At 42.7% G+C, this 17,123-nt stretch overlaps 1 protein-coding gene across 1 annotated transcript in view; it reads right to left on the bottom strand.

The window, feature by feature from the left end:
• Positions 1-17,123, bottom strand: part of LOC117550922 (zinc finger protein GLIS1) — an 83,303-nt gene that overhangs the window by 1,159 nt on the left and 65,021 nt on the right. Inside the window, exons 9-12 of the mRNA XM_034223521.1 lie at positions 14,040-14,178; positions 9,712-9,883; positions 1,517-1,647; positions 21-176 (exon numbers count right to left, since the gene is read on the bottom strand). Of these exons, the coding sequence (XP_034079412.1) occupies positions 21-176; positions 1,517-1,647; positions 9,712-9,883; positions 14,040-14,178 (598 nt within the window). The remainder of the gene's footprint in view (positions 1-20; positions 177-1,516; positions 1,648-9,711; positions 9,884-14,039; positions 14,179-17,123) is intronic.

Raw genomic sequence — 17,123 nt, 5'->3', positions numbered from 1 at the left:
ATAGGGTAAATTGTCCTGACCTGCAGTGCCGGTGTTGCTGGTGCTCATGTGGAAGCCGTTGTGCTGATGGGAGTTGTAGTTTTGAGAGTCTGCGGGGACGTGGACGCCTCCGACCGTCTGCTCCATCCTGTACGAGTCCCCAAAATGGAAGCAGTTCTGAAAGCTGCCCTGGTATTCTAGGAAACGAGATGTGGCACATTGAAAACCTCACTTTCTGTCACAAGAATGTTATCAAAGTCATAGTATGTTTTGTCATAAGAATGCAAACAAAAACAAGCCATAGGATGACTTCAAAAAAGCAAAGTAAAGTATAACATAGATAAGTCATAGTATAATATATTAGCAATGAATACCTAAACGCACTAAGGTGGTAAAAACAAGACAAATCTAAATTCCAACATCTTATTGTGGCCAAGTCAATTAAACATGCTAAGTCGACCTAGTTGCCTTCATAAGAGCATGATTATAAAATACATTTAAAGTCGTAATGTATGGCATAAGAAATTCCATTAAAATGTCTTTTAAAAAGTCTCAATGAAGTACGTCTCAAAATTGTCATAAATTCATGAAGCGGCTATGCCTTGACAGCGTGTCTCAAAAATATTAAAAGTCATTCAAACCAAAGTATAGCACATCTAACAAAGTCATAATACATGTCATATACAAAGTCATAGTATAGTATGTCAATGTGATCAAATGTGATAGTATAGTAAGTCATAGGACCTTGAATATCAAAAACTGCATTTGAGCCATTTAAAGCTTCCACAGGGACCCTGGGAGTGAAACAGGACTCAGAGCTGACAGACTGCCACCAGCGGGCGATGCTTTCTATAATCAGTCAGCATCCGCTCCATCTGGATGAAACTAAACGTTGATCTCAAATTATGACAATGCTATATTTGTGCTCCTGCTCGCAGCGCCAGCCCATAGTAAGTCCCATCGTCTCCGAGAGGACCGCAGGAGGCTCCATAATGGGGAGGCAGCTCTGCCTGGAGCGCTTTTACGCAACTCTGTGACCGCAGTGTGGTTTCAGAGACGTCCATGTGTAGATCTTTACAGGGAAAACAGTGTTTAAGGCATTAGGAAAAAGGCTCTGGAGTGACAGCTGAGCCGGCCATGTTGGGGCGCTGAGAGACAGCTGAAGACATGAGCCAGCGTTTTGTTGGCTAATTCAGCTCGGGGAAAAGGCTTCCGGCGTGTGGTTTCCCCCACTCTGCCTCTACGACTGTAATCTCCCTCTGTCCTGAAAACACTCAGACGGAGCAGCGAGAGACAACTTCCTCTCCTCAGGACTTTCATGTGGCTGCAGCAAGTGTTTGAAAAAGGACACAGGGGTGTTCTCATGTATATCCAAGTGATCTGGCACTAAGGAAGTTATATAAGAGCGGTACTCCGGCTACATGTTACAGGGGAACATTTCAGGATATTAAATTGAAACGGCAGTGAATATTTTCGCATCGAAGCCAAAACATATTTCCTGAAACAGGTTCCTTTCAGACAGATGTCTCAGTCTTACCGTCGTTGGCAGGCTGATGGTGGTGATAGTGAGAGTAGGGCTTGTGGTGAGGGTGGAGGTGCTGTTTCTCCAGAGGAGGAGGAGGCGTCCCTGTTGCCTTCATCCCTGGAGACAGGAGGGGACCCGACACCCTGCAGGACACACAGAGAGGGAGGGATATATTAAAACATCCAATCCTTTCTCGACAGTCTCAATCATTTCTGTATAAAATGCTGCAAAATGTTGACGTCCCAATCAACGCAGGAGCTACATGTTGGCCCGCTGACCACATCATCTGACAAGAAGAAGAAGAAAAAGGATGAGGAGGAAAAGAAGGATCAGAAGCAGAAGTAGAATTAGTAGAAGTAGAAGAAGACACATCCCAGGCTGTGGAAACTCACGCTCCCCATGTAATCGTCCAAATACCACATATTATGATCTTAAGTCAACAAACAGCAGAGGATGCACACACACACACACACACACACACACACACACACACACACACACACACACACACACACACACACACACACACACCACACACACACACACACACACACACACACACACACACACACACACACACACACACACACACACACACACACACACACACACACACACACACACACACACACACACACACACACACACACACACAAAATGGTGTTTAGATTCATGATTTTTGAGGAAAAAAACAAACTAAAATGACAAGTTTGTGACTTTTTGGACAGTGGGGGTTTCCACATCAGAGTGTTACAAATAAAGGTTTGTTCATGCCTTTTATTTATGTGTTTCATTTGATCCAACAATCTAAAAACACAATTGGAGATTCAATTTGAACGTGCAGATTCAAAATCGACTTTTTGCAGCATCTGAAACCAAGTCCTGCATGTTAGATGTATCATCTATCATGAAATGTATACAATGAACATAAGGTTTATTATTTAAAAAAGCAGATCAAGCTTATTAATCAACACAGAATGAATGTTTATTTGAACCATGCAAAAATGAAAACAGGTTGTATTTATATTGCGCTGTAGAGGAGGATTTTGTTACCTTCGTACAGAGCCAGGCTAGTAGTAACAATAAAGATATTGAATGTGCGTATTGCTTGCCTTTGTGAGATGATGGTGAATAGGTTACCCAGGAGCAGCAAACACCATGTCTTGTTTCTGTTCAGACACTTCAATGTTTACTGTGAAATTGAAAAAGTCCCCCGATTTAATCACTTAATGTAGCACTTTTGATATTAGCTAATCAAAACATAACTTTGGTTCATACTCAGACTGATGGCCAACAGACCTGCCTTTAAAAACTAAGCAGGTCAATCACCTCCCCAAATATTCAACAGCTACTTACTACCCTCTCATGACAGCACATCATGAATGCCAACACATAAACTGCTGCCGTGTTACTACGCGCCGCGCTGCTGTGGAGGAGGCATATGGTTTGCAGTAAGCACTATATATGAAGGTGATGACAGAGTGTTTCTGGAGGCGGTGGAGCCCCCAGCTGACGGCTCTCTGCTGGCCTGAGTGGAGCCCAATATATGACCTACTGCTCCGAATGAGGGGCGTCCCACCCGGCACTCAGGAGCTGGCAGTGGCTCTGTGGAGGTCATTCAGTGGAGAGTGGTTTATAAAGGGAAAAGGTAACCGAGGTCAAGAAGCTGCGACATTCACAAGTGGGGTATTTACTGACCTATTTGATGTCATAGCACAAAACGTGAAAATCTCTTAAGCTTGTTGGAACTACTGACCTTACTTCAGGCATAAAAAAAAAACGCTCACATTTTTTTTTTGACTTCGGAACAAGAGGACAGGAAGTGGTCAAAAGCGTATTAATTTCCGGGTTTTAGGACTCATTCCTACACCACTCTATAAAGACTTTACAAAGGTATATATTTGCAGCCAATATTTTTTTACAACTCAAGTAAAAGTATACTGTAACAGTCATGTTTTATATTGTGCTAATGCTTGTATTTGAAATATCTAAATGATTCCTACCAACAAGGGGGAGACTTTCCAAATCACACATTTCGCACGATTAATAATTCAGTATTTAGACGACAGGCTTTATGCCTTTGGGAGAAACAGCAGAGTAACACAAAGGTCCTACATTGAAGGTTTTCACTGCCTTCTACTCATTAACATGTTCATCTGGGTATCAAATGTAGGTGCTTAGCCGTATACGGACTGCACTTGACCTCCATGTCCATCTCCACAGAACTGAGGAAGTGTGTGTGGCACCTTGTTTGTCGAGCTGCGGAGAAGCTAGCTGTTAGCGACCGTAGCTAATCCATGGGTTGGCACCAGCCCAGTGCGTGGCCATGTGTTCCTGCAGAGTGCAGAATTCCCCCGGGAGCTGCTGTCAGCACAAACTCAGGAAACAGTTATACTGTTCATATTTTTACAAGCTGCCTCTATATGCAGCTAAAGTGAATCATAAGCTAATCACTGCCAGCTGCCTCTCGCAAGTATTAGCCTGCTAGCAACTCAGGCTCGAGGAATGAGGGGAATCTTTCATTTGCTACATTAATCTCTCCCTGATATTCATCTTCACTGACCATCCAGCACTTCTCCGCTTTTTCCAGCCAGCCCAACTCTCCTGTCTTACTGCAATGAGAGAGTGATTCGACCCCTGACCTTTTCCAAGGTACAGATGGAGGGGATTTTAAGGTGAGGGTATCAGATAGATGGACTTCATTTAATAAATATTTAAAAGGTTTGGAGGTTAGGGAGGGTGTGGACAGATATGTAAAATACCCTTGTGTCCTGTCTTCTATAACAGATGGATGGGACCTTTATTGCTTGAAGAAATGCAACAGAAAGAGGATACAAAAATACTTTGAAACCTGGATTGTTTTTTCCCTGAAGCCACTCAAGTTCAGACAAAATGACTTGGACGTCGACTGCAACTATTGTCCAGAAATCTTTCTTCAAGTTGATGCTCTCTTGTGTTATAGAGGAGCTGCCCTCTGAGGCGTGATGGGATGGAAAGAAACAGGAAGATTCATGAGCAGTTCTGCCCTGCTCCTCGTTCATCTTCCTTCACCTGAGGCTAACTATCCCACCAGGGAGCAGGGATCAGACTCTGTCCTCCACAGATTACGTTCCCCACAAACACCCTCTGCCTCGCCTCTCATCTCTCGGATCATTAAGCCCCTCTGATAGATGGCGAGGGCTTCTTTGGCGCATATCGGTGGGAACACTTCTGGTTCTGGTTAGCGAGCTAAAGCTGTGCTTTGAGAGACAGACTGCAGCATCCTGGCTAAAGCTAAGCTAATGCTAAGCCATCCCTGCAGTCCCCAGTGTGGACAGCACAGGATATTTTTGGGGGCCCTGTTAGTCCCAGAAAGATAACTGCCCTAAACACAAACAATAGTCTTAATCACCGAATTTCACAGTAAATCATCTGAATCTTTGTCATGAGTTTGTGTAAACGGGCTAATTGAAGACTACATATTAACTACAGAGCAGACTGAGTGACTGACCACATTATGCCATGCTGTGAGATTGACACTGGTTTTCTGGATCACTGTCCAATGATAATGGCTGGAGGACAGACAGTGTAAAGTTACGAGCCGTGAACGTCCCCCTTCAGAGCGCCTTAATGTAGCTCTGTGCCGTCTCTGCCGCCACTCTAATTCAATTAGCCTGTGTCAATCACTGCTGAGGTATCAAACCACCTCAGACTAATATTTGCACAGGGGCTCTAATATCAATATGCAGGTAGAGCCTGTAGACCAGGGGTGTCAAACTCAAGGCCCGGGGGCCAAATCCGGCCCGCGACTTCATTTTCTGTGGCCCCGCAAGAGCTCTGAAATAATATAATATGTTTATTATACGATTACATGGCGATGTACCGAGGCACGTTGCCCATAAACTACATGTCCCACAATGCATCTCTCATTTGACTTTTTTCTCAGAATTTGACTTTTTTTTGAAAATGTTACTTTTTTCTCCAGAATTTGGCTTTTCTTTTAAAATCATATTGTGACATTCTCACTGAAGAGACTTGCAATTATTTGCCCTAGACTTCTGCTTCCAGACGTAGTTAATTATGAAGTTATTATTACCCTATCAGGGAGGTGTTCCAGGCACGTCCAGCTGGGAAGAGACCAAGGGGTAGACCTAGGACCAGGTGGAGGGATTATATCTCTTCGCTGGCCTGGGAGCGCCTTGGGATCCCCCAGTCAGAGCTGGTTGATGTCGCCAGGGAAAAGAAAGTTTGGGGCTCTCTGCTGGAACTGCTACCCCCGCGAGCCGACCACGGATAAGCGGAAGAAGATGGATGGATGGATGGTAATAATCCAATGCAGAGGCAATAATGTAATATAATACATTATTTTATATATATTCAATATTTATATATGTATTTTTATATAATCTTAAAGTTACAACCGGCCCTTTGAGTGCAACCATAATGCTAATGTGGCCCTAGATGAAATTGAGTTTGACACCCCTGCTGTAGACTCTCCCCTCCGTAATTATATAACCACATATGGCTGAGGCAGTGAATGACAACATTTACCACCCATCTCTCTGTGCATGAGTCGCCATGGTCCAACAGCCATCTCTATCAGAGGCCCTACACACACACACAAACACACACTCTAACTCTCACTTGTGCCATGCCGATTGCCAAATTTATTTAAACTGGCATATTTTAATATTAGCTCCAGAAAAATGACACTGGTATTTACAAAGTAAAAGGAGTCTAAATGGCCCATTTGAGCCAGAGTAAACACATTTAGCTATGAGGTCAGAGGCTGCCACACTAGAGGCGGGTTGGTTTGATAATTTTGTCAAAATGTTTAATGTCCTGCTAAACCGTTTGGGAAAAACAAGTGCTGCGCTGATATTGACTTTGGCAGCAGCCTGTATACTCAAGGCTTAAAACATGTAAATCAAATGCTCCATCTTCAGGCAAATGTGAGTCGACGTTTCATGCCCGGCTGCTCGTACTGTGTGATGAACAGATATGGCACTCCAGTGTGTGTGTGTGTGCGTTTATGACTGCTTTCAGGTCAAACATCTTGATTTAATGAAATCTGTAAATTTGGAAATTGCTGCAACTTTAATGCGTTGTCATCACGTCACAAGTATGTAGGAGCTTAAGGTTGGGAAGAAACACGGAAGATTACTTACATGGCATAATAGGCACTTAAGTTACATTAAGGGAAAAAAGGCGATTCTCACTGCTAACCACTCACATTCTCTCACACACACACACAGAGTTCAGATGTTCCTGATCAAGCACCTGAAGGAACCAAATGACATCTCACATCCAATAATGTCACCCTGCCTGTGTGATCGCTGTTACAGCATCCACTGCTCAGGTCCTTTTCACTTTCCATTTCTCTCCTCACGCTGGTAATTGTGCATGCCGCAGAGAAAGAGGCAGTGAAACCACGAGGTAATTTCACCAGCGTTCCTCCTGCTTTTAAGGCTTGAAACAACACATCACCTTCCAGATGCTTCCAGGCCGACCTGGCGTCTCTGAGTGGTTTCTACGCGTCTCTCTGCTGTGTTTGTGCTGGAAGTGGAGCAGTCTGCTGTGCCTCACACCCCAATCACATGCAGTCATGTGTGTTTCCTGGATTACTATATGTAAACTCCTCTCACTCACACACACACAAGTGCAAATGCATTTAGAGTAAGAGAGCCATCAAACCTCATTCTGTCATACGTCTACGCTGTATACACTCCCATAAAAGTGTATATACACACACAGACACCGGGCCCACAGAGTTAAAAGAAAGCGTGTTTATGTAACATGATAACTTTTGTAACACATGGGTTTATGATGCCTGATTTCATCCATTCTTTTTCAATGTTATTAAACTGTAAAATATTTGCTATCCTTTTGTACCTCCCTGGTTTTCAGCACATTGTTTAGTGCAGTACAGTCTCCTGACGACACTTAGGCTCTGTGACTCGGCTCCTGGGGGAAATCATCCGCACTAATAGGAAACATGCTGTGCCTCTTATACAACACACACACACACACACACACACACACACACACACACACACACACACACACACACACACACACACACACACACACACACACACACACACACACACACACACACACACACACACACACACACACACACACACACACACACACACACACACACACACACACACACACACACACACACACACGTTGTTTCCTGGAGCAAGACATGCTGCAAGTTTTCCATGCCTAAATGTGAGTTCTGTAAATATATTAAAGTGCATATATTCCTGTATTCTTCTTACAGTCAATTTATTGTTCTTTAAAATTTGGAATGAAATCTAAAACAGAACTTATTTTCTTCTTGGCCAACGATTTAGATATCATGTCCCACTTAATAAATCATATTCAATCATCTTCCTTTAAAAAGTATCCCCACTTGAACTTATTTTCACAAATATCTGACAGATGCATAATCTAAGATGGCAAACTTAAATGCAGTTCATTGCTTGTATTTATCATATAATCACTCAACAAATAATGTCTGTTAAACATGATTACCACTAGATTAGTACAATTTCTATTGTTTGGTAATGTTTTCTGCTGATGTGTTGATTTATGTCATTTGAGGATAAAACAGCTCATTGCATAAACACCAAACGATGATCTTTTCACAGTTCCCGCCTATTAAAGTGTGAATCATGTACGGCCAAGTGGTTTGGTCATAGTGCTGATGCTGTCGTATCCAGGGGAGATGGGGGACCTTACGAACACCTCATCCAGTGCCAGAAGTAGAGCTGGTGATGTGTCACAGCGACCCGGAGGTGACCAGCACACCCCCTCTCCCCACGAGGGATGTCTCAGGGGTCGTGGAGTTGAGTTTGTTTCCAGTAAAACGAGGGGCTTAACCTAATATGATCTAAGAGGGTTTGCCCTGCGGATCTGCCTTGATCCAGGATGATAAATAGGTGGAAAACAATGGAAACGCAGCGGGTCAAAATCAGTGTGAGGATCATGAAACCATCAGCGTGAGTAATGGAGGAAGAAAGGCCAACTGAATTGTGTGTTTATAAGGACACTTATATGTTAACGTGTGAAGATATAAATGTTAATAGTAATTGGAATGGATCATTCAAATTAATTCATCATTCAATTATCACACATGTCCTGAGTAAAATGCGTGACTCTAGGGCACCTTAGCACTGCCCAAGAAGTGACCTGGCACCTTTAAAAACACCAGTCCACACTTTGCGCTTCCGTTTTCAGGGACTTCAGCCGGCGATCGTCCGATTCCAAGTCCTACCATTTGTAATGAAACCTTTTTTTGGGGCTTTTTCTAAGCGAAGGTGTTGCTCCATTGACTGTTTTTGGTAACTTCTGCTAGAAAAGTTTGATATCACGTGACTGCACTGCACCACACGTTTTTACAGCAGCTGCCAATCAAAAGAAGCTTAGTCATGATTTTTTTTTTTGTTTAAATGAAAGACAATGTATAAAATGTGCCAGGTGAATAACTTTATGATAAAAAAAAGGGTTCAAAAGTAGTTTTTTCTGCTGCAAGAAGCAATTAATTGGATGATTCGACCATTATAATCTCTTTAAAGGTTACCTGTTATGCAAAATCCACTTGTTCATGTCTTTTCTACATCAACATGTACATCACCCTCTGTGTGAAGAGATTCTGAAAGTTTCAGGAAAAAAGATTCGCTCAATTTTTGTCCAGATCCATTTATATAACAACCTGTCTAAAAATGAGCTGATCAGATTTTGGCCACTTTATGATGTCATAACGAGTTTTTGGCTTGTGTAACCATTAGCCAATCAGCAACCAAGGTAACCCCCCCCCCACCTTATCACCTGAATCTCCTCCTAGAGCACCATTGTGTTCTTTCTAACCAAATACCTCTCAGAGGGGCGTGGGGAGGGGCTCCTTATTTTCATCTAAAGTAACAGACAGAGAATCAGCACTTTGGAAACAGGGCTGAAACAGAGGGGATTATGGGTAATGCTGCAATGATCTGTTTGGTGTTTGGAGCCAAACACTTCAGAGACATGTTTGTATATATCTGAGACCTATAATATATTGATGAAAAACAGTACAATAGGGGTCCTTTAAAACTCTTCACTCCAAAATGTCCGGGCAGTGTACATTTTTTCATTTGTCTTAACGTGACATGACTGATTTTTTATTCAGGAAACACCAGGGTGCATCCATGTAACACGACCACAGACAGAAGACTCACCCGTCTCTGGGGTCCATGGCTGCCAGCGGGGACAGGTGGTGGGGGCTGCCGAGGTCCCGGTCCAGGCGGTGCTGTCTGGAGGGGAGGTCAGCGGAGGGGACGGAGGAGGGGTTGGGGGGGAGGAGCTCCACTGAGGCGCTGTGGTGGGGGGTGCTGGAGCCAGCGTACAGACCTGAAAGACAAACAAAGCTAATTCAGTAAATGTGTCAAATAAACTCAAGGCCTCTGCTCTCCATCTTTGCTTTGAGCAAATTAAAAGACATTTCATGGCAATGGAATTTTTGTTTTCACAATGTTGAATGTTCTGTGTTTGCCCTGTTTGTAATTTAGGGTACATTGATTGTACTGCCATGGGGTTGGCCTTGTTTGTCCTTTCAGCTGTTTGTGCTTATGACACAATAATAAACTAAAATGTTACATGTGTTTGAGCGGTGACTTTGAACCGTAGGGTATTTAAAGAGGGTAAATAGGGTTACTGTACGCCCTCACGGTTGTGCGAGTACATGACTATCCATATATCTGTAGTATGTATGCGTGTGTATGTTTGAATGTACATTACACTGTATCTGTATAATTTTGTTTTTACATGAATACTAAGAAAATAATTAACAGAACAGTTGGATTTGCTGACTGATATTTGATGAATGTTTTATTGACAGCGGTCTGTGGGGGGCATCATTTTCTACTGAAGCTGGCAGCCGCATGTCGCCAACTTTTCTACTGTTTCAAGCTGTGGACTCCTATTAAACACAGATTCGTTTTTCCTGTTCAGAAACAATGGAAACCAGGGGCTGCAACTAATAATATTTGTTATATGAATGATAGCTTTTTGTTCCTAGGGAAGAATTCTACCAAAGTTCCCCAAGCCAGAGGTGCTGAATTAAAATGTTTTGTTTTGTCTGACCAACAGCCAAAATCCAAAAGATACATTTTCCAGTAATAAGTATTTATATTTTCATTTGGGGGGCAGCTAGTATTTCGACTTATGTATGGTGGACAGTTGCAAATGCATATTAACAGCCCAAAACCTTTACATTCGGAGCAAGTTAAAAAATGAGACAAATAAAAAAACACAAATGTGCCAAAACACATGCAGATGAAGAAACAAATTCACCAACTTGACGAAACGTCTTGTTTACTAATAAACAAAACGCTGCAAGAAGCTGAAAACACAACCGAAGCGGCGACACTAAAAAGTGATGCTCACAGCTGGGACAGGAGCGCTTTTCGATGTTCGGGGATAACACATTTGCATGGGTTTTTGTATATGCATCGTTTTTTGAAGTGTTTTTGTCAGTCATCGTACTTATGTGCTGTATTGTAAAGTGTGACAATTTGTTACCACGTTGTGCTTTTGTCTGGCAGTTTTTGCAGCTGCACTTTCACACATCTGTCAACAAAAAGTTTCCTCTTGTTTAATCGGAAAATGCTGCTCCAGAGAGAGACCTGTGACAAATCGCAGTGAAATACAGAATCCAAGTCTTTAAGTTGGGAGAAGTTACACTGGATCTTCACTCATTCCACCAGCACAATAAATCTACTCTTGCCATCTTCCGCTCCGTTTAACATATGATTTCTTTCCCAGGATCCACCCGCTGACTGTTGGGGCAGTTAACCAGTGACGAGAGGGGAAGACAGGAGGAGATGAAAGGAGGGGAAAAGATCGGCGCTCCTGGTTTTACCGTTTCCAGGCGCAGCTGTTCTCGAGTGGAAGCATGCTGGGGCCTGATCTGACAGCACTCTGAAATGGTTACAAGCTTGATTCATTACCCCCAAATCATCAATCACAGTCCTTAAATGTTTTCCCCTTTAGCCCCAACATCTGCTATCAGACCGGCAAAATAATGGCTGTGATTGCCTCAATTTCATCGCTGGTTCCTTCTGGTGGGAGAGGAGTGAGAGGATGTGATGGCACTCTTTACGGGTTATAGAGGATTATGTTTTTGAAGATGTTGGATTCTGAAATGCTTCTAGTCAAACTCAGGAAGAAAGTCCTGAGTTTGAGGGATATGGAGAGGGATGTCAGCCATTCAGAGTAATAGCAGGAGCATGTAAACATCTGCACTAAAACTTTGATGAGTCCTTCCTCTGGTTAATCAGGGAACTCTAATTATGCTCCATAAAACAGAGAGGGGCTTCTCGTAAGTCCTGCTGCAGCCATGTGAACAAGAGCAGACTTATGACAGGAAAACAAGTTTAACTCTGACTGGAAGCATGACTCATTTTCTGCTCCACAAGTGTTAATGATGGGATGGCTGCCCACCTTGCCCAACCTCTTCCATGCATCCTATTGGCCCTGTAACAAAGGGGGAACTCATGAAAATGGAGATCCTGAATGCCAACCTGCAACGTCTTTGCTGGCCTTGAATAACACCGCATCCCTGAACGCTTTGGCATCGACGCACGAGCAAAGTCCTCGGGGCTTTAAAGCATTTTAAACAAGGGAGTAAGCAACATCCACTCAGAAACAGAGGGAGGCAGAGGGGAAAAAAGCCAAGATGCAGAGGTCCAGTGGACATTCAAGGAGAAGTTGAGCGTTCACAGTCGCCAACATAGTGTTGAGTTCCAGCAACAATAACAGAGAGCAACGGGGAGCCTGGATGGGATACAGGCAGAAAACAAGGACAGATGTGAACTGAGGGACTCTGTCTTGTCTTTAAGATAGTTAACATCTATTTATCTCTCTCTCTTGTTCCCACTCCGGAGTTGTGTTGACGCGTTGTCACGGTCAAATTCATCAATTAGAAAAATGGATGTTTAAGCGGCCACATGTGACGAATAAAAGTTTCCGTTTGTGGCGGGTTGTAATGGTTTTTGCAGCCTTTGCATGACAGGATGACAGGTTAACATGATATGGTTATGAATTACAAACCAAGCAAACAAAAGTGCCAGGTTGTTACTTCTGAACTAAAATAACCAAGAGGAGTCCAACAGCTAAAATGTTGATATAAAATGTGTATAGGCAATTATAGATGAATTACAGTGTGTTTTTGTTAGAATAAAGGTGCGGTAAGTATGGTTTTTACTGCCTGAGCACAAAATTACCATAATACATCTGCAGGAATGTTGACATGGCTGCTGATGACCACCAATGACTCGCTGATTGCTTTGCCAGGTGTTGGGATATCTGGCGCTCAGACCTCGTCTAATGGCTTAGTTTTTAGTTTGGAAGAAAATCCCTTGGCCATCGATATTTTGAGACAAGGATTGTGCTACTGCCGGTATTATATGACATGTTGTATTCAAGCCAAAAAGCTTAGATAGAGGTGTTCATGCCCTAGTTAGCTTACATTTTAGCATAATTCATATTGAAAATGTATCGATTTGAATATGTTACAAGACAATAGAGTTTGTCTTAAAGGTGGGGTAGGTAACTTTGGAGAAACCAGCTCGAGTGCGCTAGAATTTGAAAATACACAGCCGGAACAAATCTGCCACTTCCTTACAGAGCCCCTCCTCCAACACACACGAACGCGCACATGACCAATGAGGGCACGAGGTAAGTTTGTGCACAGATGGAAGGCTGACAGGCAAGTAGGCCATCCAGTTATTTTAGCCAGGGCCGGCTCAGATGATTGGTCGTGCTTTTTACAGTACTACGGCTTCCACAGATGAAAGTTTTTGTTTGTTGTCAAAGCACTTAAGATATTCATTGCTATCGAGATGTTAAGAGCATTCCATGGAATATAACAAAAAGTGTATCTCGAGCCGGTTTCTCAAACTTACCTACCCCACCTTTAAGTGCCTGCACCTACATTATAACAATAAATGATTTAAATGACAGAAAGAAAGCATTACAATTGCTAACATAGACCAACTCCATATTACCAGGGATTTAAGTAATTGGCAGCAAAAGTAATGATAGCTTTCTTAACTGCAACTAAGAAATATTCCCCATGAAAAATCTTGTGTGTTTCTTTACTTCAACCAGAGGAAAAGTAAGCAGTTACAAAGACGTGAAATATGTTGGAGAATCTTCGGACATGTTTTGGGAAATTTCAGAAATCAACAGGGTTTTGAAGAATGTAGAGTGCTTGAACAAAAACTAAGATACAAAACCTCTCTGAGTTACATTGTACTTCATCTCTATAATAGGGCATAGCAATTGAGAGAAAATAATACAACTTCTTTACTACTTTTAGTATTTAATTGTTGTAAATGTTTTGCCAATAAAGAAGTAAGAGGGAAAAAACACAAGGAAGGACCGCAGAGAGACACTAGAGACCTGAGTTGTTGCTGCTGACTAAGTATTAGATTACTTAATGCCTTCATAAGGGGGTGGTTATGTATTCAAGGTGTTTGATTACGGAGCAGCTTCCTGTGTGCACCTGTGAAGATGTCTTGGCCCAGTCCGGGAGAACGGCCATCTTTGTTGTAGAGGTGCTGCGAGGAGGTGGAGCTGTGGAGGTGCTGCATGGACAGACAGTCACTCAGGACGTCCTGCTCCAGGTGAGGACAGGGCCGCAGCTGTCAATCACAAACAGGAGAAAAAACAGAAAATGTTTACAAGAAATGGTGAGTCATTTATACAGAACTCCATCTGGTTTGTAAGATTACACAACCGAAGAACAAAACAGTTATTCTCTATTTTTGGCTGGGTGTGTTTTCTTTTAAATGAAATAACTTGATTGTATTGTTGATTTGAAACAGTAACATATTACATTGTCAGTCAGGGGCGCCCAGAGGAGAAGTCATGCTGCTTTTTGAGTCATGCTTTGGCCTTGGTCTTTGTGGTTAAGTGATCAATGTACCAACTCAGAGCCAATACAAGATTGCTTCTGTTTCTTTCCCTGCCAACAGTAATGTGGGGCAACCGAAGACACATTGCAGCTGGAGAGCCGATCACACGCCACACAGAAGAAACCGTAAACCTAACTTGTCTCAGAAATGAGACATCTGCCTTATAAATCAGCGTAACAGCTGAACTCTGTATTATACATCAGTGGATTCCTCTGTAATAAAACATTACAGTTGCTGAGGTACACACCAGCACTGTACCAGCAACCACATTTTCCCTTTACTCAGGAGACCCACCTTCAAAGAACCTGTAAATTCAACACAGGGGTCGGTAAGTATGTAGAAAGAAAGACGTTTTTTAACCAATCTACTAAAGGTCTCAATCGCTACTGCTTTGGCTCCAATATCAAATCATGTTTTATGGAGAAAAGTGGATCTTAGACTGTGTAAAGTCTGGTTTCTGAAATGATGTTGTGAAGCTCAATGTGAGTCGCCATCTTTGCATTAACAAAACCCGGCTAATCATCAGGTTGGGGTTATTTATTTGGTAGATTTGGTTTGAAGAAAAGGGATCCATTTTGATAGACATTCTAAAACAACACAGACAACAGAGATATCTCTAAAAAAGGATCCCCTGTCACCCCGTCACATCTAAAATAATTTAAACACCACTAGTACAAACATGATCAATCCAGGGAGTTAATAAACAAATAAATAGGCATTGCTACCCTAGCATCTGTGTCACACTGCTAAACGTTTCCATGTTAACCTCCGGCCCAAAGGAATAAGCTTTAACACTGTGTGCAGAGGGTGAGAGTCATCTTCCAATATACTGTAGAGCAGGATAAGCGCAGTTTCTGTCCTGAGGTGAAATGGGGGAGCAGCTAGTGGCTAATGCACCCACCTGCCACTCAAAGCACCCACCAATGTAGATGGACAAAATGTACTCTCCATTAAAGGCAGCTCATTGTGGAATAGCCTCCCAACTGAGATACGGGATGGTCCCACTCTCAATAGTTTTAAAGGTCAACTCAAAGAATGGTTGAGAAACAAACAGACGTGCAATCACCGCTAAATGCACTTTAACACGGGGGTATCTCCTCTTGCACTTTACATGTCGTTGCTGCTATATTGTGCTGCCATGTCATAAATACTTGTGTATGCTGCTCTTGCTCTTTTTGCATATCATGTATTTTGTTTTTGCTATGTTCGTAAAATGTAAACTTCTTTTAAATGTTTTATGTGAGGGACTGCGGATGGAAATTAGCTCAAAGCTAAATCTGGGACGCTTGACACATTTTTCATGTTTTAAGTGTTCATCACTGTGCATTGTCCCTGCCAAATAAACGATTAAATGAATTAAATAAAATGTTTCCACATTACTTTAAGGCTGAGTAAAACTTATAGAGGACATATTGTGTTTATTTTCAGGTTCATATCTGTATGTTGTGCTTCTACTGTGACATGTCTACATGCTTTAATGCAGTGGTTCTCAACTGGTCAGGCCTCGGGACCCACTTTTTCCTTAGTCAATAGATCGCGACCCGAAATTTTGAACCACTCAAATCTATTCAACAAAAAATCGTGCAGTAAAATATACTCTTTTCAGCATACAATATTAATGAAAGTGAAGTACAGTGCATATATCCCTTATATCCCTTCACAGAACTAAAGTATGCCTTGCCTTGCCTTAATGAGAAGATGGAATCAAAGCTGAACTGCATAACATAAAAAGGCCCATGTGCTGAAAACCCAACCACAGAAGGGGGGTCTGGGGGGATTCTCCCCCAGGAGATTTTTAGAAATACTAACATATAAACTACGCATTCTGGTACACTCCGAGAAGAAAATAAATAAATCTATTACTACCCGACATATTAATAATATTTTATGCCATTGTTTAAACAACCCGTTGCTGCAGATACACGCTTTACAACATCAGGAAGATACGTCCCCAGCTGACACAGAAAGCGAGCAGGTTCTGGTCCAGGCTCTCGTCATCTCACGCCTGGACTACTGCAACTCCCTCCTGGCTGGTCTACCTGCATGTGCCATCCGACCTCTGCAGCTCACCCAGAATGCAGCGGCTCGTCTGGTCTTCAACCTTCCTAAATTCTCCCTCACCACTCCGCTCCTCCGCTCCCTTCACTGGCTTCCGGTAACTGCTAGAATCCACTTCAAGACACTGGTACTTGCTTACCGTGCTGCGAGTGGATCTGGCCCTTCGTACATCCAGGACATGGTTAAACCGTACACCCCAGCGCGTGCACTACGCTCTGCATCAGCCAAACGACTCGCTGCACCCTCGCTGCGAGGGGGACCCAAGTTCCCATCGGCGAAAACACGTGGGTTTGCTGTCCTGGCTCCAGGATGGTGGAATGAGCTCCCCATTGACATCAGGACAGCAGATAGCTTACATACCTTCCGGCGCAAACTGAAAACTCATCTCTTTCGACTCCACTTCGAGCGATAGAACTATTAACAAAGCACTTAATAAAGGACTGGCTTATCTAAAGCCAGTTGAGTAGCACTTGAAATGTTTGGCTCTATGAAACCTGATGTACTTATATGATTCTGTTTTCTTCAAGGTTGTATTTTGTTGGTCGAACGCACTTATTGTAAGTCGCTTTGGATAAAAGCGTCAGCTAAATGTAATGTAATGTTTGTTTTTCACT

This window comes from Gymnodraco acuticeps, unplaced genomic scaffold (genome assembly GCF_902827175.1).
Source record: "Gymnodraco acuticeps unplaced genomic scaffold, fGymAcu1.1, whole genome shotgun sequence".
NCBI lineage: Eukaryota > Metazoa > Chordata > Actinopteri > Perciformes > Bathydraconidae > Gymnodraco > Gymnodraco acuticeps.
This window is presented reverse-complemented; position numbering and strand designations above follow the sequence as displayed.